Here is a 27,734-nt window from a genome sequence, read left to right as displayed (position 1 = left end):
ACCTAATTTGATAAGTTTTACATTACTGCTGCTTGGCGCGCTTTACCCATTATCCTTTTTTCCATCTCCTTATCGTCGGTCGTCTGTTCAATTTTGAATAAGCTGCACCTCTTGTGGTTAGTTTGATTGAAGTCCAACGGAAGGTTCCATCACAGCCAACTAAAAATTAAGAACAGTAATTTAGGGACCTAGTTACCTACTCAAACTAAATAAGATGTTTTCTTGAATTTGTTGAAGTGCGGAAAACTTAGCACCAATTCTTGAACACTGCGATGGACGAGAGGTGCTATTGCACTTGTCAGTAGAAAAGCGCCCATCACTGCTGAAGTCTTGGAGTTCACTATTAAAGATAATATGCTGCGTGTTGCCTTAAATTAACTTGCGGGTTTTGGTTTTATCTCTGAGGAAAATAATAAGATAAGGATTGATAATTGCCGGTTATTTTAACATCGACATTTTTTATTTTTGCTGCCGATGGCGGAAAATCTTGAGGGAATACATCCAGAAAACCCAAAAAAAAACTGCTTCAGCAATGCCGACGGAAATTTATCCATTTATTCATGCAGAAAAATGTTTAACAATTTTGTCGGAAACTACTAAAGATACTCAAGATTTCAATGCTAAATTCCTCCTAAAATTCCTTTTAAAATTTCTCCAAAAAATGCTCCATTTATTCCGGCAAAAAAAATATCCGTGAACTCCTGTAGTATTTCCTCCGAGAGATTCTGTGAATTGCTTTGGATTTGAACCGAATTCTTGTAAATTTTATGCATATTCTACTGGAAATTATTATACGATTTCTTATAAAAAAAAAATCATCGAATTCTTGCGGAACTTCCTGTTAATATTTTTACGAGAGTTCCAGCGAAAAGTCCTTCAAGTAAATTTAATAGATAAATTAGACACATCAAGTACAATAGGAGAATATTATTAACACTTGGGTAATAGACAACTTAGATAAGTCGATCAAATCGGGGGAATTGAAGAACATCCTTAATTGGGTTGGATTGATTTAGAATTTGGAGTGTCGAGAAAGGGCAGAGTGTATGTAATGAGTGGCGACGTTGTCAGAATTGGAACAAATTTCATCTGCTGGAACAAAATCGTGTTCCAGACGAGCTAGATATCTGTCAAATGCAGCACATGTCGCCACTTTTAATTACATATACTCTGAGAAAGGGTAATAGACAAATTGAACAATCTTGAGTTATAAGATTGGGTGTTTAAAATTCTAATTAAAATTTGAAAAATTAAAATAGATGTTCAAAAGGCTATTAAGATAGGCGAACAACAAAAATATTACAAGATAGTTTAAAAAAAAAAGAGCGATAGCTTTTTGTAAAAGAATTGAAGTAACTGTGAGGGTGAGATATATTACAAATTTGGTTAATCACTTTCAGTGTACATTGATGACATAAATGCAAATATCATCTGTATAATGGATCGGTGGTCAGGTCATCATTGATTAGTTAATTGACTTCTCCAAAGCCAGATTCACCAACACTAATGTCACTGTATAGGATGTGTGAAATAAAAGTGGGTGGTAATTTAGTTGCAGCAAAACTATCACAAACTCTTTGAGAGGAATACCGCGGAATCACGCACACTTCTATTCATTTGGAGAAGTCAATAGCAGGCCATGCCTTCTTTGTCGGGCAACCCACAGGGTTGCACGCTTTATTAGACACAGTATTCTGCAGTTAGAAAGTGGGGGATGAATAGAGTATTTTCCATCGGTTTCGGCTTGTACCGTCGAATTCAAAAGCACGGTTGAAGTAATTTGTTCTCATCGGTTTCGATTACGATGTCGGTGATGCTCTGAAAGAGCGCCAGATCAATTGATTTATTTTTCATCGGTTTCGACTTGCGACGTCGAAGGCGCTCTGGAAGAGCACCGGATTGCATGATTTGCTCATCAGTTTCGGCTTGTGATGTCGAACACGCTTAAAATCAATAACACAGAGAAGTGTTTGCTTCGCACAACACGGACCTAATGCAGAACAACACCTAAATGAGTTACAGTTACGGTCCTTTTTAACATGTAAACGTTTGTACCGATTGCTTGTTTCATGAGGAACCAAATACTGTTGAAAATATTGAAATCCAAGCTAATCACCACAATAAAACCACACGAGCTATTTTTGTGGCTGTGTGTCGCTCATCTAGGTGTTGTTCTGCATTAGGTCCGTTTTGTGTGAAGCAAACATATCTCTGTGTTATTGAGAAATTTGCACCTTGTTAGACTCCTGAGCGAATATTATTTTCTCAGCCACGATCCCTCATAATCAGAAATGTAAGATTGCTTTGATTGATACTTTAACATTTGTTTTGACTGACTCCCTATTTTTGCTTGTCAAACCAGAATACTGCATTCATAGGCGGTACTGATCAATAAAGATCTAGAGGATTATTGGTTTATTGATAGACAATATGGTAATTTCGCGTTATATGTATTATCATTTTGATTATAATATTTTAGCGATCCGTATGCTCCAACGAGGGCCTAATTATTATCGATACGCCAAATGATCTGATTGGCACCAGGAGCACTACCTCAAAAATTCCACAATTTCGTCATCAGCTGTCATAGCAGAGGAAGTGTTGGGTTGCGTCTTTCCCGTGTTTTTCCACCTGCTGCTTCAATGAGTCATAATAGATGCCAACCGTTTCGACGTACTGGTTATTACTTTTATATATAAAAAATCAAAGGTTTGTGATCACTTTGCTGACAGTCAGCGTGAGCATATTTGTTATAGTCATGTTAAACGATCCCATGTCCAGCGCTATTTTATTCACCTATGTTTAGATCTAGATGGTTCCATCCCTACATAAAAGGATCATGATCGACAACGTATTCGCTAAACTTAATTATGGGTGAATTGAAAATTAAAGTATTTAATTATATTTTCATAATAGTTTGCAAATCTTATTGTATTGATTGTATTGTATTGTATTGTATAGATTGATATATCAAAATCATAAAATATGTAACCATACGCTTAAGAGTTATAGTTTTGATCATTGGTATTTTATAAACACAACCGTTGCCTGACCGACGTACGGTAAATTGTTTATCAACCGTAACAGATCTCATTGAGTACTATGATTGAGGGAAAGTAAGCTGCCATCAACAATTTTCGCAATAGTCTAAAAATTGGTGGCACAAGCAATATTAGGGTCTCGCCGACATTTCTCACCAACACGAACGCAGGTTCGTGGTTGCAAACAATCCCATTTGATTTTGCCGTGACAGCTGCTCGTGGTTGCAAACAAACCGAGTAGGGGAGAACAGTCCAAAATGCACCGCTTAAGCTTTTCCGATGTTTTCGCCCATATAAACAAGAATACCCAACCATTTCAACGTATAGGTACAAAATTTACAAACCCAGCTACATTTCACAATGGTATTCCTATTCAAAACAATAAGGTTATTATGACTTTTTGACGTATTTAAAGAATGTTTTAAGAATAGGCATGGGGCAAAACGCCCGAATGGTGGTGTAAAATGACTCAATTGCATGTAAAATGATGGTGAACGCATGGTTGTTTGTTTTCCTTAATGGATTGAGCTACAATCTTACAGGTGTGGTGGCAGAATAGCAAATCGTTAAATTTGTGTGAATATGAAGGGATATTGCTCAATTTTTCCAATGGAGCTCAATGATGGATAACTAAATATGAATTGAAATAGTAATATTCGTTCATAAATGTCCTACAACAGATTATATGAATGATTTTATGAGTGAGGCCATTTTGCCCCAGGGGTGCATTATGCACTATTCTCCCCTAAAAGTGTGAGTGAAACGTGCGTGTACGTACACGATCGCTGAAAACCTAATTGATTTTAGGCGTGAAGGATTGAATTATTTATTGTTCTCATCGAATTCTACATAGCATATCGAAGGCGCTCTGGAGAAGCGCCGGCGTAAATGATTCGCCACCAAAATGGTTTGGCTTTCCCATTCGAAGTACCTATTGGTTTTGGTCTGCTGAAGCAAAGATTCTATTAGTTTTGGTTTGCAATGCTGGATACATTAGCGAAAAAAGGAATATATCTGGAAATTAAAATAGTTGAAATTCCAGAAGCAAAAAGTGCTCAAAAATTGCCGGATTGATTTGTTTATTTATGGTATATTTGCATCAGATATTGTGTATGTATTTTGATATTTGATTCTGCCAATGGGTCAAGTAATATGATAAATCAATAAATTAAAAAAATAATTGATTTAAAACTTGGATTTAACTTGGTTTCAAATATTGAAATGAAAATAGTTTTTAACTAGAGAACTTATGGCAAAAAATTGCCTTGGATTAGAATATAAGTTGGAAAAATTGGATATGCTTAAAAACTAGATTCTGATTACGAGATAGAACTGAATACTGGACTTGTATTTTGGAAATGGGATTGAGGGCAAGTCTCCAGTTGGCCTTGCAAGCAAATGCGTGGGATTGACAACCCAAAGATGTTGACTTCGCTTCTCCATCCGGCCTAGAATGGGAAACATTGACTTACTGGGCATAGTATATCCATAGTGCTTGCCTCAATTAAATTAGATAAATTTTAAAAGCGGCGAATTTATTTCCATTCTAAATAACAGTAAGTTTGATTGAATGTTGCACTTATTTCCGTGCTCCAAATATGTGTGCATGTAAATACATTTGAAATAACAAAACACTTTTATCTGAGGAATTACTTACGAAAACTTCTTTCTCATACTCAAAAAACAGGAGGAGATAGGATAGTGTTACCTATAATAACAAACGATTAAGTTCGAACAATTGAGTCTGCCTGTAATTTTGCATGTCTTTGCGCTATAGGGGAGGAGAAAACCACCAGCTGTCATCGAGAGAAAAAGTAGAATCATTGAAATTTCACACGGTGTGGTATAGGAAATAAAATATATTTTTGTTATAAAACAAAAATTAAGGATGTTTCTCAAAAAATCTTGGTTTACGGGGTTAGAATTTTAAAAGCATACAAGATAGACATGATATCTCGATTTTTATACTCTTTTTTTCGAATAAGCAGTTAATGCTTAAGATTGTTGAATTTCTAACACCACAAACTACAAATTGTTTGGCGAAAAAAATTCTATAACGTTCTACTGACATTTCAATTCTCATTTTCTATATCATGCCATGTCAAATTTCCATGGTTCAACTTTTTCTCTAAACTTTTCCAGGTGGCAGCACTGATGAAGGAACCTCCTACATTCTTTGACATCCCGACCAGTAGTTAGTAACTGATTTATATCAGACCTTGTTATTCTGTTACAGCAGATTTCTATATCTGCGGTTTTTATAAAACATGCACCATTAGTAGTTAAAATAACAAAAATTGTAACAAAATCTCTTCTAGTTTTAACAAAACTATTACTAAATATGTTATTTATTGAACAAAAAAAAACTCGTTGTGTTACATAAAAAAGTGGTGAAAATAGCTAATACTATAACAAATTATGTTCTTGAAAAGATTATGATTATCCATAATGTTGGCAATTAACTTTGTCCAGCTGGTTCAACTTTGAATGTAGGTTCAAGTTATACTGCATACAAGTTATACGTACCAAAAATGTAGACATTTTTTTCGGTAGGAATAAATATAACACATTATGTTGTAATTATGTTATGACGATCATGAAATTTTCTATCCTCCATCTTCGGCAGAGAATTTATAACAGAATTATTGTAAGTTTCGTTATTTGTAACCCATATTAAAATAATTGTAGATAACAAACACTGAAGAAGTTTCCAAGTAGGAAACGAAATACGTATCTGCTTGTTGATACATAAAAAAGTTAATAGTGAAAGTAAATGGAAGAATAATAGTCTTTTAACCTTGTAGCATTTCCCCTAAGACGCTCTAAAATAATTAATCAAAATAATTGTGATAAAATTTTGTTATGACCAACTGGTCGGGATTATTGTACGGAACAGACACTTTCCGATTTTTTCTTTGGCATGATATTAGTTAGTTCAGTACTATATTAAATCCCACCGATTTTTTTTAAATCTTTTGTTTATTTTGGAGGCTCAATTGCCGTGAAGCGTTACCGAGCCGAAATCAAGTTTAACAATTCATTTCTTAAATCTTATACATACTGTTAGTTTTGGGGAACCGAAAGACTCGCGGTTTGGTCGAGGTTAGGGAATACAATAATATAGTAGGAAAGAAACGGAATTTAGGGTGCTTAAATAATTAGGTTGCTGATGTTCACATAGTTGACATTCTTGGCGATGTTTCACATCTGTAACGGGACAATAATTTTTTTAGGAGACAACAATGAGAGGAAGACCTACGAAAGGGGTTAACGACAGTCATTGAAATGGACAACAAGAGGAAGGCATTCGATTTATATGGGGTACGATAGACAAGGAGGTGGGCAAATTCCACCGATTGATGTCTACAGGGCTGCAAGTTTATATAATAAAGACACAAAAAATAATGAAAATATGCACATTCCAACCCGAGTAGCACAGCTCACACTGATTTGGTTGCAGCAACACAAATATGACCAAATTTGATTGCATATAATTTGATTGTTACTGCAACTTTTCTGCAACATGTGTGCTGCTTGGGAAGACTCGAATAATATTATCGACGATATTGGAACTGTAACGTCACATGGTGAAAATTGGCGTACAATAATCTAGCAACTAAGAAAAGCAAATGGAATTTAACGCCATATACATATTAAAAGAGTGGCATAGTTCGAACCTCAGTTCGAACTTCAGTTTGAACTTCAGTTCGCGGAGTGAGAGCCCTCATCGTACGCCGCTCGGGTATTTCCACTTCTTGGAAGCGCATCGAACAAAGTGTAACAGGTTCAAGCTTTTAATTAGTAACTGTGGAAACCATATGGAACTAACGTTTTTTTTTTTTTAGCTTTATTAAGGAGACTTGCAGCCCCAGGCTGGCTCGCCTCCGAGGAACTAACGTAAATAGCAGACCAAGTTGATATGCAGGGCCAAATAAAGAAAAAAAGTGTGGATAGAAAAAAACTTGAATTGAATATTTTATTTGAATATTTGATTTTGACACTCAATTCTGAAAGCGTTCCAAAGCTTTGGATTGGGATTTCAACTTTGCTCATAAAATAGGAGCATTGGATTTGCATTTTGGGTTCATACATTATTGAGTTACGGGTTGGAAAATTGCATCAAATGTTGGATTTAAATATTTGATTTCAATTTTGAATTCGGATGATTTTGAATATGAAAATTGAGTACGGATATTGGATTGTAAATCGGACTAGACTATAACTTTCGAAAAGTTTAAATAAATAATTTAAAAAAAATCCTAGTCTATGTGTTTTTTTTTAGTGGTAGAAGAAGGGGAGTGTGAGGATGAGATATCTTGTCTTGTCTTGTCTTAGCACATGCACAACCAGTATGAAGGGGAGTGTGAAGATGACATATATTACAAATTGCGTAATCCACTTCTAGTGTGCATTGATGACTGATATGCAAATATCATCTGTATGACTGATCGGTGGTCATCATCGGTTAGTGAATAGCAATGAGGTAGCACGCCTCAGTAGACAGAAAAAGCATTACTTATCTTCAAGTCAAACTAACAAAATGGTCATAAGAGTTCTTCAAATATAAAGAATTATAATCAGGTGTTTCTTTAGACCGATAAAATGTGTCTGGAATATTCAACGTGAATATTATTCTTCTTCTTCAATGGCTCTACATTCCAACTGGAACTTGGCCTGTTTTTCAACTAGTATAGTATTTCCTCAGTTTTTAGATGCAAGCTTTTATATCCCCGCCATTGCACTAGCATGTATCTTGTGTGGGAAGTACAATGGATAAAATAAATTTCCAACCCGAAAACATCCTAGACGGACCGAGAATCGAACTCGCCCTCTCCGGATTGGCAATCCTACGCCTTTGCTCGCAGGGTTACTAGAAACTCTGAACATTGCATCATACAAAATTACTGTTGAAAACTGATTATTATGAATTGATAATACCCAACTAACTATTGTACTCAACAAATTTCTTCCCATTTTTATGCATATCCAATTTTTCCAACTAATATTCTAATCCAAGTCAATTTTTTGCCATAAAATCTCCAGGTCATAACCAAAAACTATTTCCATTTCAATATTAGACCAACATTTGAAAAGGGCGTAACAACCAAAATTCATTCCTTCGGATTCTTCGTCTACATATATAGCTATGTAGAATCAGAAGTAATAAATTTTGGCTGTTACGCCCTTTTCAAATGTTGGTCTAGATTTATAACCAAGCCAAATCCAAGTTTCAAATCTATTAACCATATTACTTCACTCTGATTCCTAATCTAGAGAACAACAAGAAACAAGAATTAGGTTTTTTCAGTTTATATTTATTTTTGGAAAACTAAAGTTTTCTATACAACATTAGTTCAAATACCTAAATAAAATTTTGTAGCATTACTCTATGGCCCAATAATTTCATAATAAAAATGCACAAATGTTTAATAACTTTCTTTCTGAAAATCATGTCCTAAGCATCCAGTGACAATGCAAAGATTTGGTCGATGTAGAAGAATGCAATGTCACCTTTCGTTTCGATTAGTCATGCAATGATTGTTAGAAATTGCGGCGTAGCTGCTTCGTGAAAAATGGTATCTCAAGCTATTGTTACCGTATTTTGTTATCAGACAATGATAACAATCCATAACAAGTGCTTATGTTTTACCTTTTCGTACACTTAGTGTACGTGAAAGCTATAGCATCGAACGATTTCTTACTGGAAGAGCCTTAGACACAAAGTATTACCCTGGATTCTCAGAAATTCGAACAGAATTTCTATAATTCACTCTCATTAAGCGGGCTTCCATTGGCCCTTTTTGCTGTTTTGTTTATTGAAAATAAAAATGAAATTGTGCATTGTTCATAACGAAACACATCTCTTATTAATAACTTTCGGGCTTCGCAATTTTCACTCGTATGATTATGATTGTGGGCTTTGTGGCCGTGCGGTTAGCGACGTCAATCGTCTAGACGCATATGCTGTGGAATGTGGGTTCGATTCCCGCCCCGTTAGGGAGAAAACTTTTCGTAAAGCGAAAAGTTCTCCACTGGTCCACTGGGTGTTGTGTAAATGTCCTGTCCGTTGCTTCATGCTAGATGTCAAGTGTTCAGTCTGTGTGACCTCTGGTCGAAGACGGTGATTCTGTCTTTTATTATAATTATTATTTATTATAATTATAATCCATGATTGATTCCAACAACTCTATTTTTCTATTTTTTCTGTAAAACAAATATCTTTTTAGGAATTAACATTTAGCCCTTTTGTTACATCTTGGTGTACGAGAAAGTCAAAAATAAAATGCATAGATAAGTTTATCTTGCTGCAGTGCTACATCGGACCTACATAGTTAGCTTTTTTCACGAGAAAGAAATCATAGAAGTCAAGTGGATTGATGTCGTTTTTTTTATTAGAAGACATTATGAGTTATATTTTCGGCCGGTGAGGGCGCTTCCGGCCATGCTTCTCTTGCCTGACAAGGTGCAAACAAACAAAGTAAATCAGCCATCCAGGGAATCCACCCAGCAGACTCCGCGAAGAGCACCATTATCATGGTACTACATCAATAAGACCCATACCACCAACTGGCGTTGACGAAAAAATGTCAGCCAATAAAACATCAACGATTTCTCCGCAAGGACGGTAGTCACTGACAAGCGGTGTAATTGCTCGGGAAGATTCAACGGGGTAAAAGTTTCAACGATTTATTCAAAAACATTCTGTTGAATTAGCGCATGTGTGACACATAAGCAGCATCATGGAACCATTGGATCTGCTCATCGCCGCGGTGATGATCGCATTGGCGGCCTATCTGTATCTAGACAAGAAAAATAAGTATTGGGCTGATCGTGGCATTCCGTTCGTAAAGCCAGAATTATTATACGGAAACGTGAAGGAAATGAATCGAACGGTGCAGATGGGTCAACTGTTCCAAAAGTTCTACAATGAACTCAAAGGCCAAGGTTCGTTCGGCGGTGTTTATATGTTCACCAAACCGGTTGCCGTTGTAACGGATTTGGAACTACTGAAGTGCATCTTTGTAAAAGATTTCCAATACTTCCATGACCGGGGTAACTTCTACACCGAAAAGGCTGATCCACTTACTGCGCACATGTTCAATCTGGAAGGCAACAAATGGAAAATGCTCCGGAATAAATTGTCGCCGACGTTCACCTCCGGCAAGATGAAGATGATGTTTCCAACGATTGTAGCTGCGGGGAAACAGTTTCATGATTTTATGATTGAAAAAGTACAACACGAGAGTGAGTTCGAGCTGAAAGACTTATTGGCGCGGTTTACTACGGACGTTATCGGGATGTGCGCCTTCGGGATTGAGTGCAACTCGATCAAAGATCCTGACGCGCAATTTAGAGCTATGGGTCGAAAGTTGTTTTCGAATCAGATTCCAAAACCAACAGTGTTTTTGACGAACTCCATGCCATCTGTTGCGAGGAAGCTGGGGATTAAAATTATTCCAACTGACATTTCAGATTTCTTCATGAACGCAGTTAGACAAACTATTGATTATAGGTTGAAAAACAATATTCGAAGAAATGATTTTATGGATTTGCTGATACAAATGAGAAATCCGGATGAAACCAAAAGCGGTGAAGGGCTTTTGTCGTTCAATGAAATTGCCGCTCAGGCGTTTGTATTCTATTTGGCTGGGTTCGAAACCAGTTCTACGTTATTGACTTGGACGCTTTATGAACTTTCTGTAAACCAGCATATTCAAGATAAAGGAAGAGAACATGTCAAAGATGTCTTGGGGAAGCACAACGGGCAAATGACTTATGAATCTATCACAAGTATGAAATATCTGGATCAAATTTTGAACGGTAAGTTGGATAAAAAGCCTAGCTCTAGCTAAGTATTTCTAATTGATGATTTTTTTTTCAGAGGCTTTGCGTAAGTATCCACCCGTTCCAATACATTTGAGAGTGGCATCTAAGGACTACAAAGTACCGGATTCAAAATATGTTATCGAGGCTGGCACCCGCTTGTTCGTTCCCGTTTATGGTATCCATCATGACCCTCAGATTTTCCCCGATCCTGAAAAGTTTGATCCGGAACGGTTTAGCCCAGAGGAGGAGCAAAAACGGCATCCCTACGCGTGGACTCCCTTCGGTGAAGGTCCGAGAATTTGTATAGGTTTGCGTTTTGGCATGATGCAAGCCAGAATTGGATTGGCCTATTTGCTCAACAGCTTTAAATTTTCAATCGGAGAAAAATGCCAAGTGCCACTGGAGATAGATGCAAAGGTTGGCTTTTTAAGTCCAAAGGGCGGGTTGTGGTTGAAAGTAGAGAAGATATGAAATATTGTTCACATTATTTGAAGATAATAAATGTACTTTTTTTATTGTAAACCAATTCTATTATAAACTATGATTCCATGTAAAACAATTTTGAATAGGTGACGCTTAGAATGTAATTGGAGAGTCCAAACCGAGACGTCCTAGGACAAAAAATTCCAGTTTGCCTACTTTCGGGATTTCCCATACCCGGGAGTTATTTTTTGAAATCTCGTAAATCCCGGGATAAGTACCTACCCGAGACGAAATTCAAGCAGCTTTCAATAGTATAAAAGTTGCCATAATTTTTTTTCCACTTTTTCCAAAATTTATGTAGAAATCTGGAAACAACAAAAAACGCATTAAAACAATTTGGTAGACTGCTATTAATAGCGAATGTATAATTTTGTTTCCAGGGAGAAATATGTTCAGATATTTAAAAAAAAGCCTTGTATTTTGAATTTTAAACATTGATCAAATAGAGTCGTATAAGAACAGTACCACCATGTGCCACATTTCAAAGGACTCTTGCTCATTTTGAAAGCACATTTGTATGGAACTGACAGATAATTCCTGTTCCTATTTCAACATTTGGCGGCCTTCTTCTCTATATGATTCCTCAATTGTTTTTAATACAACCACGAATGGTGATGGCATATCAACGTTTTAAATACATGTGCACTTAATAAATTTAATCTGCGAATTGTGTCATAATAAGAATTGAAATTGTAGCAGGTCAGAGAGGGAGCAATAAGGAGCCTCAAAATGAAAGTGATCTTTAAATAAACCTGTTTTTCATGAGTTTTGTCTAAGAATTGATGGAAAAATTGCAAGAAATATAAATTATACCATGGGTCATCGAAACCCGTACACTTAAGCACCTTAGTATATGAAAAAGTCATTAGAAAATAGGAATCGAATGTAAATAAAACGTTTTTCATTGACATAGGTGCATGAAGGCTTCTACTTTTGAAGTGTTTCACATTGACCCATTGAAAACTACGAAAAACATGATAAAATAATGAATAAAATCAACTACCGTGCGAGACCGGAATCCGTACAGCACCGAAATCCGTCCACCTAATGAGATATCAATAAATTATAGGGGGTTAAAGGTAATTGATGTTCAGATACTTGGCAGTAAGCTTTTAGGGCATAGAAATGGAAAGAAGGCTTTGAAATTAAAACAACAAAAATCAAAAACAAATCGCCACCCACCAAACGCGGAGTTTTTGTCGCCATTTTATTTTCGGGTAGAGCATAATCGCACCAAAAATAACTGTGTTTTAATTGCTAATTGCGAATCATTACATAAGACAAGCGGAATACAAATCGAAGGGATAGCTTCTCAAGGTGCGTATCGAACTATTTACAGCAGTAGTTTAGTCAATTAGACTGTTTCGATTTAAATATTTAGCTAAAAAATAGCTGTACGGATTTTGATCCTTTGATTCGAAATCCGTCCATGGTGGACGGATTTCGAGTTAGGAGTAGTAGATTTTACTCATTATTTTATCATGTTTTTCGTAGCTTTTAATGAGTAAATGTGAAACACTTCAAAAGTAGAAGCCTTCATGCTCCTGTGTCAATAACAAAAGTTTTATTTACATTCGATTCATATTTTCTAATGACTTTTTCATATACTAAGGTGCTTAAGTGTACGGATTTCGATGCAGCACGGTACTCCTGACTCAAAGGATCAAAATCCGTAAAGCTATTTCTTAACTAAATATTTAAATTGAAACAGTCTGATTGACTAAACTACCACTGTAAATAGTTCGATATGCACCTTGAGAAGCGATCCCTTCGATTTGTATTCCGCTTATCTTATATAATGATTTGCAATTAGCAATTAAAACACAGTTAATTTTGGTGTAATTATGCTCTACCCGAAAACGAAATGGCGGCACAAACTCCGCGTTTGGTGGGTGGAGATTTGTTTTTAATTTTTGTTGTTTTCATTTCAAAGCCTTCTTTCCAATTCTATGCCCTAAAAACTTACTGGCGAGTATCTGCACAGGATAAGATTAATTATTTCTACATTAATTACCTTTAACCTCCTTTAATTTAGTGATATCTCATGAGGTGGACGGATTTCGGTGTTGTACGGATTTCGGTCCCGCACGGTATTCTTTTTTCGACCTGTCAATCGTATAGTTGTTTGCAGCGTGGCACTCTAGATCGATTTCATCTCAAGCTGGATAGTTTTCTTCAGAGTTCATGTTCTAGAAATGTTCTATCTTTTAATCTATTACACAGATGATCCCAAGACGAATCGATCAGTGAGGGAATTTTACAAATCGGTCCATCCATTCGTGAGGTATATTGCCTCAAATGAAATGCAAACTAATTTTTATATAGAGAGAAGATGAATGTTTCTGAACTATTTTATGGATTTATATATGGTAACGTTTTATGGAACAATCAGATATTATTTACGAAACGTTTTTCATTCTTTTCTGGATTATTTTAGCACATCTAATGGTGCAAAGTAAAGGCTACCCTGCTACATCAGAGCTAATTTTTATTTCCCCACTGTATCAGTTTAACGCTTTGTGCATTTTTTCATTTACTATACCTTATCACACCGATAGCACGGTGATACGCCCTGAAAGTATATGTACAAAAATCTATATAATAATTTTCAAAACTGTGCATGGGCTTCTGAATAAAAAAGCTAACATTTTGAGTTATCATTAAAAGGTGTGAACCGTTAAATTGAAAAAAAGCTTGCCAAAACTGAATCTCTAAAACGGCTGCCTTGAAATGTTCAGGGAATGAAAACAATATAGAAGCTTGATTTACGTGAAATTATTTCACTCTATATCTTCAACGCATCTTAATGTCCGAATTTTCTTCTTGTATGCATCTGACAGGGTTTTGTGCAAGAACTGAACCCCAGAAGCTATTTCGGGAATTGCTGTGCGAATTCATGTTGCGGTAACAAAACACGGACTATGATATCAGCCTAAAACCGAATTATTGATAGAAGACTCGAAGACCCAGTGCTATTTATCAATCGACTCAGCTCGACAAACTGAGGTGATGTCTGTTATGTATGTGTGTATGTATGTATGGGTTCACCATTTTGTAGACACACTTTTTGGAATTTAGGCCGATTCATTCGCATTAGGTTCCAATCGATGGAGATTCCTGTCCCATTGCTTGCTATTGAAATTTAGTATTAGACTATGGAATCAAAAGTTATGGCTGAAATACTGTTTCTTATGCGCAAAACACGCTAAAAAACACCCACTCATAGTTTTGGGAATATCTAACGCATGAGAACGGCACAAAAGCCGCTTTAAACTTTACTTAGTTCAAAAGACCAATCTTATGGTGCACAGTATTGACTTTATTTCATTAATTTAATGTTCTGACAGCGGGAATGTATTTGAAAATAATCAACATGCACAGGGAGTATTTTCAGTAACAATGCAAAGATAAAGTCGATGTAGAAGAATGTAATGTCATCCTACGTTTTGAATAGTCATGCAATAATTGATAAAAGTCGAAGCGTAGCTGCTTCGTAAAAATAGCAGGAATGTCAAGCTATTGTTACTCCATTTTCTTATCATGCAATGATAGCAATCGAGATGAACGTTTTTGCCTTTTCGTGCACTCAGTGTACATAAAAGCTATAGGATCGAACGAATTTTGTATTGAACGTCCTAAGCAACAAAGTGTTATAAACTAATTAACTTAGCATACATGCTGCATATATGTGTGCGTGCGTGTGTGAAACTCAATTTTTCAGATGAAATGATTTTTCGTAAAATTTGAATGGAAGGTATTTTGATATTTCTGTCATCTTCTATTCTATACAGATATATATTTAAAAAACAAAGTTGGCATTTGTACGACCGCGCGTCAGTCTAGAATAGACAGCCCAATGTTTTGATAATTTACATTCGTTTTCTTCTTCCATTGACTTTCATTGAAACTGGGAAAAATTGAAAATCAAAATCCAATCTCTTCCGTGAAATGGTTTTTGTTCATTTTGTATGAGAATGGACCACGAGTTGCATGAGCTGCTGGGAGAACCATCCATCGTTCACACCGCGAAAATCGGACGACTGCGGTGGGCCGGGCACGTAGCAAGAATGTCGGACCTGGTGAAAATGGTTCTCGACAACAATCCGGGGGCACAAGAAGGCGAGGTGCGCAGCGGGCAAGGTGGATCGATCAGGCGGAAGATGACTTGCGGTACCTCCGTAGACTGCGTGGTTGGCAACGTGTAGCCATGAACTGAGCCGAATGGAGAAGACTCTTGTATACCGCACAGGCCACTTCGGCCTTAGTCTGAATAAATAATAATAAAAATAAAACTGTAAAAAAATCAAATTGTTCTGAAGAACCGATTTGTTTTCTAGATAAATTGTATATGCAAAAAATTGTATCACAATATTGATCAATTTCAGGCGAGACAAAGTTCGTCGGGGCAGCTAGCAATAAATTATTCAGCAATAATACATCATTTTGCAGAGAACCACATATAGGGGAACTGTTCCGTTTTCAATCTCACTGTACATATATTCATCTCATCGCGAAACAAAGAAATACGGCACCAATTTCGTCGCTTCTTTTTGCTAACATGCATGCTCACTGCTGAAAAAATCACAAAAATAATAAACAAATCAAATACCTTTTCATTGCTTTGTTTTTCGTAGGACCAATATCGGAGCTATGAGATGAAGTCCAGGAGCAGTTACCCTATATCTCATACAGACTGATGCACAACGGGAACCTGTTCGATGTCAACCGGGTCGTAGCTGGTGAGGCAAGGATATATCCTGTCATCACCATGCTGCTCCCAGTAAACGACGGTGTGATTGTTCGTGATCCAAACCACGAACCACCAGACAGCCTATGACCATTAAGCACCTGAACGACTTCGATTTGTCTGAAAACGTTACATGTCTAGCTCAACGGCGATCTGATATGTAGATAAAGCTCGACGAACTCCATTACATTCCTAATCGACAAGCTTAGTCATCAACGTTAACAAAATCAAACCGCTCCCAAATTTATAGTGACCGAAAAATTAGTGAAAAAGCTTTCAACCTTCCTTGGAGCCAAATGGCGTCAGACGGTGGATCCAAGATTGACATAGGCGCACGGATAAGGATGGCAAGGGCTGTTTTGTAAGTGATGTGAGATCTGTGCTACTATACGCTAGTGAAACATGATGTGCATCAGGGAACAGTCAGCGGATTTAGGTATTCATCAACGGTGCTGGTAACCACCAGAGGCGCATTCACGTTCCGAGTCGTGGGTAGGACAAATAGGAAATGCCAATTTGGGAAACAGTTCTGGAAAAAGAATTCCTAGCCTCTTCAAAATAAGCTTCCGAGCCTCTTGAATGGAGACTTCCGAGCCTCTTAAAGGGAGGCTTCCAAGCCTGTTAAAGCCGGCTTTCGAGCCCTGAAAAGGGGACTTCAGAGCCTCTTAATAGGAGGCTTCTGATCCTCTTGAGAAAAGGCTTCCGAGCCTCTTGAAGGAGGGCTTCAGAGTCTCTTGAAAGCGGATTTCGAGCCTCTTTAAAGGCTTCTAAGTATCTAGAAAGTACGTTTCTAAGCAGCTGAACCTCTTGAAAGTAGTCTCCAAGCCTCTTGAAAAAGGCTCCGGAGCCTTTTGAAGGGGGCTTCCCAGTCTCTTAAAAGGAGGCTTCCGAGAAGCGTAGAACGATTCTTCTAATTCTCTTGCAACGAAGCAACTGAACTTTTCATAAAAAAAAAGCATTCATGCCTCTCAAATGGAGACTTTCGTACCATCAGACTCTAGATTTTAGTTCAGAAGCGAATAGATTGATTGCATTGAAGTTTTTTTCAAATTTGTTCATTCGACGTTTTGTCCTTTTGATCTTTTTATCGCCCTTTATACACTGTGCTCGTTTTGGAGGGCAGGATTCAATAAGCTTTGATTTACTAATCGTCATGCATATTATGTACAAGACTTGAAATAAAAAAAATCACAATTATCAAACTTTATCAATAAGTTTAATTGGAATTGTAATACAGTCGACTCTCTACATCATGATGTTCTATTTCTCGAAGTCTCTCCCTATGTCGATGGTTTTATCGGTCCCTTCAATCTACATACATTTGGGATTTCTACATCTCGCTAACTTCTCTATCTCGATATCTTCTGGTCATATTTTGTTCAGAATTCTCACTTCCTATGTCGATATATTCGAATCTCTAGACTACTAGACCAGTTTTGGACAATAACAAACATAACAAAAACAAGAGATGACATTTGTTTTGTTATCGTTTTTCATTGCAACGAGCTTTTATCGATCTAGTAACTCTTTCAATTTTCCTTCCTCTCGAGATGTGGAGATGCGACTGTAGAGCCGCCACTACTCATTCTTGTCCGAGGTATCCCCTGGGGCCGGCGAAGGTACTCCCAGGGGTACATGTACCCCAGGTTGAGAACCGCTGATATAGATTACCGAGACTTTCAGCCTGAGGCTGGCTCGTCTCGAAGAATCTGTTTTCGGAGCTCAGAACCCTTTAAGAGCGGTCTTCGGTATGTTTCTGGTTCCTCAGATTTCAATAGACCTTTTGAGGTTTGAAGAAGACTTTTTCCGTGGGCTTTGAATAATCCATTCAATCGTGCTTAATCATAACGTCTAAAATATTTAATTAATCGTATTTGCAGATTTCAGCAACTTCTATTTCACCTCTGTAAAACATAGACATCTTTGAGCGCTTTAGGGATTTTAAAGTGCCTGAAGTCTTAAACAACAATCAATCAGTAGTCTATTGCTTTAGGATCCCAAAAACATCTATGATTATTGTTTAGACTCTGATTAACTTTAAAATCATCTTCTGCTAACACACAAATTCTTGCCATCCAATGACTTCATATGTTCTTACCAGAATCATGGGTAGGACAATGCTTTGACTGTCCCACCCAGGAAAATTCATGCGTAGGACATGTCCTACCTGTCCCACCCACTCCCGGCGCCACTGGTAGCCACAATAGGCTCTCAAACACCGAGCTCCATCGTCCTTGTTACTAGAGGCCAGTAGCCTCCATACTGAAATAAAGGATGTCGAACGAAATTGGTACATATTAAGGCGATAGCTGGGAGTCGTCCAGGAGGCAGATCTTCCAAGTAACTTAGTAAGTTAAATGTAAATTGAATTATCCGACCAAATTTCAAAAATTGAAATCAGATCACTGCTTGGTTCTTACAGCAGCACACCGCAAAAATCGAGACCTCGTCTATCCACATACTCTGCATTGCTCCAGCTCTAGTTAACCCATATTGAGAGCGACCAGCAACTCCAACTACGAGGCTCTTCACGACCACATTCACAATCATTTTTATTTGTTTTCAACATTTCATTGCGTGGCCATCGCAAGTTACTCCCTACGCATTGACATCGTGGTCTTCCAGATATCCCTCTACTACCTCACCGCGCATTTCATTGCACGAGCACCCCGATCCGTTTCTAACTTTTCAATCTGCTTTCTAAATTTAATTACACGGTCATTCCGATCCGCTGCCTATATTACATTGCGCGGTCCTCTAGATCCACTTCCCAAATATCATTGTGTGGTCATTCCAATCCGCTTCCTACATTCCATTGCGCAATCATCCCGATCCGCTTCCATCACCCGATCCTCCCGATCCGTTTCCTAAATTTATTTGCGCGGTCATTTGGATCCGCTTCCTCAATTTCATTGCGCGGTCATCCCGATCCGCTTCCTACATTCCGTTGCGCGGTCATCCCGATCCGCTTCCTAAATTTGATTGCGCGGTCATCTCGATCCGCTTACTACATTCCATTGCGCAGTCGTCCCAATCCGCTTCCTAAATTTCATTGCGCGGTCATCCCGATCCGCTTCCTACATTCCATTGCGCGGTCCGCTTGCTACATTCCATTGCGCGGTCGTCCCGATCTGCTTCCTATATTTCATTGCGCGGTCATCCCGATCCGCTTGCTACATTCCATTGCACGGTCGTCCCGATCCGCTTCCTAAATTTCATTACGCGGTCATCCCGATCCGCTTCCTACATTCTATTGCGCGGTCATCCCGATCCGCTTCCGTCACTTCGTCCGCTTCCAATAAATCCATTATGCCTCCACATCGATTCTTTACTAGTCACAAAGTTGCATGCAGTAACTTTAACCATTCACAACCCTATAACAATCCCAATCAGCAAGAACATTCAGCAGCTAAACTGTGTTTTTCCATATAAAATAAACCTCACACCAAAAACACTACACATTTTACCCAGTTCGTCTATTTGGCAGGTCCAGATGCAAAGAAACAAACAATAACATCTGTTTGGAAAGGCCGTTCCTATAGTAACGTACACCAATACGCCAACACTCTGTGAATGTCTATGTTGGGCCCAATAGGAGCAACAACAATTCCAAATTCATAGGGCCAGGCGTTTTATTTCCTCAATCCCGACCCCCTCAAACTATGCTCTATCACTTCACCCCGATCAGTCTCAGCACAATATAACAAATTGCACCATACTCAATTTGTTATATTTTCACTACCGTGCACTGCTGTTATGAAAACAAAAAGATAAAACAAAACAAAAACACAACAACTCCTTTGCGCGCTCGGATAAGCAGTAGGAAAATCCCTTTTACACCATCACCGCGAGCTTGTGCTGGGTGATTCTCCATTTTTGCTACAGTAATAGAATTAAACTCTTGGCAGGATCGCCAAATATGTAGCTTAGACAACAACGGAGAATCACCCAACACAGCTCGATGTCCTTGCACTTTGGAATCCTCCTTACAACTGCCAGCAGTAATGGCTATACCTTACATGCACAGGGTGTGCAAGAGCTTTCATAGACTGATCCGTGTTATAGACTGATTCATACCACACACAAATGTTAGTATGGTACACACTTTCCTCATTTCACCGTGTTCGGTAATTTATTTTACAGATTTTTTGTATTTTTTTCCATTGCTCAACTGTCAAAATCACCGAAAATCAGTTAAATTATTTACCGAACAGTTCTGCTGTTGAGGTTTCGGTAAAATTTTACCGAATTTATTTTAAGTGTGTATGGTAATAATCGAAAAAGAAAGAAGACAAAGAGTGTCATTTTTTGGACATTCGACGTTCTCAAAAATCATGCGAGAATTATCGTTGGCAGATTTGGAGAAGGGAAATTTTGTCTAAAAGCAACACTGCATATGTTTACCTCCTCGTTATTCAGACTAAGATGGGAGTCTCCATTCACTATTTACAGATAGAAAAAGTTGTTGAAATTTACACGAAAGTAATGCACATAAAGGGAATGCCAAAAAGAGCGTTCCCCTTATGTGCATTACTTTCGATTACAATTTTATACGATATTTTCGCTTGGATGTATGCAATTTGTATTGCATTATGCCACTATTTATTCGATAAAGTGGTATAATGCTATACAAATTGCATACATTTAGGGTGAAATTGATGGAAAAGATTCATGAGTGCTCAGAATAGTGTAATTTTCCCCGTGTGTATATTTTACGCGCTGATTAGTTTTCATTATTTTTTCTGTGATTATTCGTATTGCAGAGTTCAAAGTAAGTTATTTCGTGTCATGATGCGTCTACGAATTTGTCTGCTAGTACAGTCGCCTCTCCACATCTCGATATTGAAGGGACCATCGAGATAGGGAGAGATCGAGGAATGGAAAAAAATTTAAACGGGTACTAGATCCAAAAAAGCTAGTTGCTATGAAAAAAGACAACAAAACAAATGTCGTTTCCTGTTGTTGATGTGTTTGTTATTGCCCAAAGATGGTCTAGTAGCCTAAAATTTTTAACATATCGACATGAGGAGAGTGAATCCTGAAAAAATATGATCAGAACACATCGAGATAAAGAGATATCGAGATAGGGAGGTTATCGAGATGTAGCGACCCCAAATGTATGTAGATTGAAGGGACTGAGGAAACCATAGACATAGGGACTGTCGATATCGAGATATAGAACATCGAGATGTAGATTTTCGGAAGCCATTCGTTAGCCCAAGTATACGTTGTCCTCTATTAAGCCTGTTCTTACTATCTAAATTGTTTTTGACATGTTGACGGATAGTCTGATCTGCTGATTTTCTACAAAAATATGTTTTTTATCCTTTCAGAGAAAGTTTAATTATAATGAACTAAGCGCAAAACATTTGAAAACAATGAAACTTACCTTCCAAAAGTACTGAGGTAGGTTGCTTTTTGCACTACCTTGCCACAGATAGACAAGGGGAATTAATATTTTTGCTTTTCTCGTACACCAAGGTGTAACGAAAAGGCTATATATTCACTTCAAAAACGATTTTGTGATAGAAGGCCCGGAGACCCATAGTGTGTTATATACCAATCGACTCAGCTCGACGAATTGAGATGATGTATGTATGTGTGTGCATGCGTGTGTGTATGTATGTGGGAAAAATAAAACTTACTCATGTTTTAGGAATTTACCATGAACCTATATGCTTGCAACAAGCTGCATTCGATGGGAAACCGTTTCTCATTGTTTCCTATTGAAAATTGGCCAGATCGGACTATGTGATCAGAAGTTATGTCCAAAATGAGATTTTCATACAATAAACACGCAATGAAAATCTCTTTGAAATTGTTTAGTATATCTAATGTACAAGAAAGGCACAACCACCACTAGGTGGATGAATCACGGTTTATTGTTATCAGAATTTAATTTTCATCCGGTGAGGGCTCCTTCGACCATGCTTCTCTTGCCTGACTCAATACGAACCAACAACGTAAATCAGCTATCCAGGGAATCCACCCTACAATCTACCCGAAGAGCACCATCATCATGATACTACACCAATAAGAACCATATCACAATCTCACATTGGTGAAGAATTGTGTATAGCCAGCCAATAAAACATCATCGATTTTTCTGCAAGTAGGGTAGTCTCTGACAAGCGGTGTCATTGCTCGGTGGTAAAAGTTAAAGCATCGATTCGTTCGAAAAATTCTGAGTGGCGCATGTGTGATACATAAGCAGCATCATGGAACCATTGGATCTGCTAATCGCCGCGGTGATGATCGCATTGGCGGCCTATCTGTATCTAGACAAGAAAAATAAGTATTGGGCTGATCGTGGCATCCCGTTCGTAAAACCAGAATTGTTATACGGAAACGTGAAGGAAATGAATCGGACGGTGCAGATGGGCCAACTGTTCCAAAAGTTCTACAATGAACTCAAAGGCCAAGGTTCGTTCGGCGGTGTTTATATGTTTACCAAACCGCTTGCCGTTATAACGGATTTGGACCTTCTGAAGTGTATATTTGTGAAAGATTTCCAATACTTCCATGATCGGGGTAACTTCTACAGCGAGAATGCTGATCCACTAACAGCGCACATGTTCAACCTGGAGGGTAACAAATGGAAAATGCTTCGGCATAAATTGTCGCCGACGTTCACCTCCGGCAAGATGAAGATGATGTTTCCAACGATTGTGGCGGCGGGGAAACAGTTTCATGATTTTATGATTGAGAAGGTACAACACGAGAGTGAGTTCGAGTTGAAAGATTTGTTGGCGCGGTTTACTACGGACGTTATCGGGATGTGCGCCTTCGGGATTGAGTGCAACTCGATCAAAGATCCTGACGCGCAATTTAGAGCTATGGGTCGAAAGCTGTTTTCGACGCCGATCCCAAAACCAAAAATGTTTCTGACTAACTCCATGCCATCTGTTGCGAGGAAGCTGGGGGTGAAGATGATTCCGACTGACGTTTCAGATTTCTTCATGAACGCAGTCAGAGAAACAATTGATTATCGGTTGAAGAACAATGTTCGAAGAAATGATTTCATGGATTTGCTGATACAAATGAGAAATCCGGATGATACCAAAAGTGGAGAAGGGCTTTTGTCGTTCAATGAAATTGCCGCTCAAGCGTTTGTATTCTATTTGGCTGGGTTCGAAACAAGTTCTACGTTATTGACTTGGACGCTTTATGAACTTTCTGTAAACCAGCATGTTCAAGAAAAAGGAAGGCAACATGTCAAAGATGTCTTGGGGAAGCACAACGGGCAAATGACATATGAATCTATCACTAGTATGAAATATCTGGATCAAATTTTGAACGGTAAGTTGGATAAAAAGTATCTGACTGATCAGTCTTTCTAATTGATGATTTTATTCCAGAGACTCTGCGTAAGTATCCACCAGTTCCAATACATTTCCGTGTGACAACTAAGGACTACAAAGTACCGGAAACCAAACATGTGATCGAGGCTGGCACCCGCTTGTTCATTCCCGTTTATGGTATCCATCATGACCCTCAGATTTTCCCCGATCCTGAGAAGTTTGATCCTGAACGGTTCAGCCCAGAAGAGGAGCAAAAACGGCATCCCTACGCGTGGACTCCATTCGGTGAAGGTCCGAGAATTTGTATCGGTTTGCGTTTTGGCATGATGCAAGCCAGGATTGGATTGGCCTATTTGCTAAATAGCTTTAAGTTTACCATCGGCGAGAAGTGCCAAGTGCCACTAGAAATAGATGTAAAAAGCGGAATTCTTACTCCAAAGGGTGGGTTGTGGTTGAAAGTGGAGAAAGTATGAAGTGGTTTTCAAGTTTTGGTTGTAATAAATAAACGTACTTTAATATTCTATAGAAGTAATTTCAAGTGAGACCGATGTTTGTATTATTCGGTAAAATCGTTCCTTCCCGAAAATCTGTCCGTGTTTTTCATTTTGCCATTACCTACCAATGGTAGGTAATTTTGCTCAACCAGCAGAAGTAAGATTTTCTTTCAATTCTGCATAAGGAAATGTAAGCTTCATATACAGATATTGTAAGAAAGGCTTTCAAAATTGTATGGTCCTATACAATATTTGTATTAGAATCTAGTAATTTCGCATATGCCTAGTACAGATTTTGGCTGTTTCTTTACATAATTGTAGGAAAATCTGACATTCACTGGTGTAGATAGCCGATTTCATAACAAATTGGTCAGTGAGCAGTGTTGGGAAAAATACAGTAAAACACTGTGATTCTCTGATATATTGGATATTAGTAAAAGTATGTGCTGACTTTCGTCGCCTTCGCTGCCGCTGTGGTTGCATGCCCGGATTAATGGTAAAAAGAAATGTCAATCATTCCCGTCCCTGGTCGTAAGCATCCATGGCGATACATAAAACGTGAGAGATCTCCATCCTGGGCGGCCGCTCGTTTTAGCCTTGAACTGGGTTCAATACAGATTCCTGTCGACTTCTTTTATTTCTCTACTAGTAGACCCGACGAACTACGTTCCGCCTAAAATTGATTTATTCTCTGCTTAGTTCTCGAGGTTGTGTAGAAATTTCTGTTTCATTTGTATAGGAGCCCCCTTTCCAAAGGAGGGAGGGGTCTCGAACCATCTTGAGAACCTTCCCGGGCCTCAAAAACCTCTGCACACATTTTTTCACGCCGATCGGTTTAATAGTTCTGGAGTCTATAAGGTTCAGCCAGACAGAAATTCATTTTTATGTATATACAAGAAGAAGATTTGAGCCCTTGGGTCTGCTTCTACTACGATGTCCTGCCGGATTCCAGTCAAGCGCAAACTTCAATTGCAGATTTTGACTCCACTCTTTGGTTATGTACGGCCGACCACCCTCCATTTATGCTCTCGAATTCCTGTTGATGCCATCGTTGAAGGATCGCCAAGACTTACTACACAGATTACACGTCAGATTTGAATGTTCGAAATTGAACAGCTACCGAAGGAGTGGAAGAAAGAGGTTATATGACCCATCTACAAGAGAGGCAACAAGCCAGAGTGTGAGAACTTTCGAGCAATCACAGTCCTCAATGTCATTTACAAAGTGATAACCCAGATCATCTGATAGACGACGATCACCAATAGTGAACGAGTTCGTGGGATGTTATCAAGCCGACTATGTTGACGTCCGCTCGACAACAAATCCTACAAAAATGCTGGGACGGTCCCAACGCAACGCATAATCTGTTTATCGTTTTCAAGACGACATACGACAATATAGACCACATAGAGCTAAGAAAAATTATGGACGAGAACATCTTCCCTGGGAAGCTTACCAGACTGATAACCACACTGGATGGAACTTCGTGCCTGCTGTTTGACATTGCGCTAGAAGCTGTCATGCAGACAGCCGGATGTAAAAGCCGCGGAACGCTTTTTTTGTGTGTAGTCGTTGAATTCTTCTATTTTGGATCCTTGCTAACGGCTGATAATAATGTTAGTCGTGAGATACGAAGGCGCATCATCTGTAGAGGTCGGGCCTACTATGGCCTCCAGAAAAAACAACTGGGTTCAAAAAAGATTCACACCCACACCAAATATAGTTTATTTACCAAAAAATATCATCGAATGTAAACAATCTTCGAAATCATGTGTTGATAGTTTTGACCGTTCCTTCGTATGAAGGCCCACCTTGTGCATTGTTTAACTGTCAATTAGTTCAGCTTATAGCAAAAAAGATTATTATGCGCTGCATGACACCCTCTGATATCATGTGTTTCGAACATTATTTATTTTGAAACACATTGTTCCTTCGATTCTTGTCCTTGTGAAGTACAAAACTGAATCTTATACTGATAAATTCACAATTTTCGAAAATACTATCGTATAATTAGTTGACTGAAATAGACTAGAAGAAATTAATAACATAGATTACATCCTAACAAAAATTTAAGCCAAATAAGCTAGTTGGCTAACTGAAGAAGGCCATTTTTGGCTGTATAAATGCTTCACCCGTATTTAATGTTTGTTGGTTAATCCTGATATCTTGGAATATTATGACTCTGTTTCCAATAACATTGAATCAAATTTTCTCCACCTTCAACCAAAGTCCCTGTTTAGGAGTCAGTATTAAATTATGTGTCACAAACTCCAACTCCTTACTGCTTTTGGGACCCTGTGAGAATCGGAAATTATTCAACAACAGCACCAATCCGATGCGGGCCTGCATCATTCCGAACCTCACCCCGATGCAAATGCGTGGCCCTTCGCCAAACGGGGTCCACGCGTACGGGTGTCGTTTGCTAACCTCTTCCGGGCAGAAACGATTCGGATCGAATTTCTCCGGTTCAGGGAAAATGTCCTCATCGCGATGGATTGCGTAGACGGGAATCATGGTTGCAGTTCCAGCCGGAAGAACTACATCCGTATTGGGAACATGGTAATCTTTGGTGGCTACCCGGAAATGTAGCGGAACCGGTGGATAAAGCCGCAATGTTTCTGAAAAGAGTGAAAAATGAGTTTATGAAATTACTATTCATAAATGGTATAAAATCCAAACCATTAATGATCTGGTCGATGTAAGTCATCTCCATAATGGCTTCATAACTCATAACACCTTTGTGTTTTTCAAGTACCTCCTGAACACATTTTCTTCCCTTCTCTTGAATATCCGGGTTACGTGAGAGTTCATGCAACGCCCATGTCATTGTCGTTGATGATGTTTCAAAACCGGCGATGAAAAATACGTAAGCTTGTGCCGCAATCTCATTTATCGTAAGTTGATCTGAATCAGGCTTCTGCTCCTCCAGAATTTTTATATATAAGTCCATGAAATCATTCCGACTAACCTTGTTTTTGACTCGGTATTCGATGGTGCTCTTTACCACGTTCATGAAAAATTCCGAAACGTCGGGGAGAATTTCCTTGACACCCAAAAATCGTGCCAAATCAGGAAAAGCCATTTTAAACAAATCTTTTAATTCACTTCGACGTGTTTCAAAATGCTTGCGACTCATTTCTCTAAACTTTGAGTTCGGTTCCTGCATCGAATTGCACTCAATACCAAATGCGCATGTTCCAATGATATCGGTCGTGAATCTTGCCAGCAAATCTCTCATTTCAAATTCGCTTTCCAGCGTTGCTTTTTCGTTCAAATATTCTCTAAATTGGTTTCCAGCAGCAACCATCGTTGGGTACATCATTTTCATTTTACCAGAGGTAAAGGTCGGTGATATTTTCGATCGTAAATTCCTCCACTTGGCTCCTTCCAAACTGAACAGATGCGCAGAAAGTGGATCATCTTTCTCGTTGTAGTATATCCCACGATTTTGAAAGTATTGGAAATCCTTCACAAAGATACATTTTATCAGCTCCAAATCCAGCGGGATGACGATTGGTTTAATTACCATGAACGTCCCCGTCAATTGATGTTGACCTTTGAATTGCTGGTACCATTTTTGGAACTGCTTCACCGGATGCGCTGTTTTGTCGATCAGATCGAAACTGGCCGGAATATGTGGTATGTTGAGATCGGCGAAAAAGCGCAGTTGTTTTCGCAAAAGGTAGAACCCGTAGGAAATCAAAATAATAACAGCTGATATGAGTATTGATGTGACAGTGTCCATATTTGGCTGCAGTTTTATATCACTGAAAAGTTTAAACGTCCATAAGCCATGGACTGCGATATCACATCGAACAAAGTAAAGTGCTATCTCAACGAA

General features: G+C 38.4%; 3 protein-coding genes across 3 annotated transcripts; 2 read left to right on the top strand and 1 right to left on the bottom strand.

Annotated features, from left to right (window-relative positions):
- Nucleotides 1-9,681: 9,681 nt before the first annotated feature.
- On the top strand, nucleotides 9,682-11,351 carry LOC134217675 (probable cytochrome P450 6a14). The gene is made up of 2 exons (XM_062696486.1): nucleotides 9,682-10,862; nucleotides 10,924-11,351. Exons 1-2 carry the CDS (start codon nucleotides 9,782-9,784, stop codon nucleotides 11,337-11,339), a joined length of 1,497 nt encoding a protein of 498 aa, XP_062552470.1. The 5' UTR covers nucleotides 9,682-9,781; the 3' UTR covers nucleotides 11,340-11,351.
- Nucleotides 11,352-22,202: 10,851 nt separating this feature from the next.
- On the top strand, nucleotides 22,203-23,997 carry LOC134217674 (probable cytochrome P450 6a14). Its single transcript, XM_062696485.1, has 2 exons — nucleotides 22,203-23,397; nucleotides 23,457-23,997. The coding sequence occupies exons 1-2, from the start codon at nucleotides 22,317-22,319 to the stop codon at nucleotides 23,870-23,872; spliced, it is 1,497 nt and encodes a 498-aa protein (XP_062552469.1). The 5' UTR covers nucleotides 22,203-22,316; the 3' UTR covers nucleotides 23,873-23,997.
- A 1,617-nt stretch (nucleotides 23,998-25,614) lies between these two features.
- Nucleotides 25,615-27,734, bottom strand: LOC134217673 (cytochrome P450 6a8-like). Its single transcript, XM_062696484.1, has 2 exons — nucleotides 26,573-27,734; nucleotides 25,615-26,511 (listed from the first exon to the last, which is right to left on the bottom strand). The coding sequence occupies exons 1-2, from the start codon at nucleotides 27,636-27,638 to the stop codon at nucleotides 26,096-26,098; spliced, it is 1,482 nt and encodes a 493-aa protein (XP_062552468.1). The 5' UTR covers nucleotides 27,639-27,734; the 3' UTR covers nucleotides 25,615-26,095.

This window comes from Armigeres subalbatus, chromosome 2 (assembly GCF_024139115.2).
Source record: "Armigeres subalbatus isolate Guangzhou_Male chromosome 2, GZ_Asu_2, whole genome shotgun sequence".
Taxonomy (NCBI): Eukaryota; Metazoa; Arthropoda; class Insecta; order Diptera; family Culicidae; genus Armigeres; species Armigeres subalbatus.
Note: the sequence above shows the minus strand (reverse complement) of the source record. Positions and strands in the feature narration are given on the sequence as shown.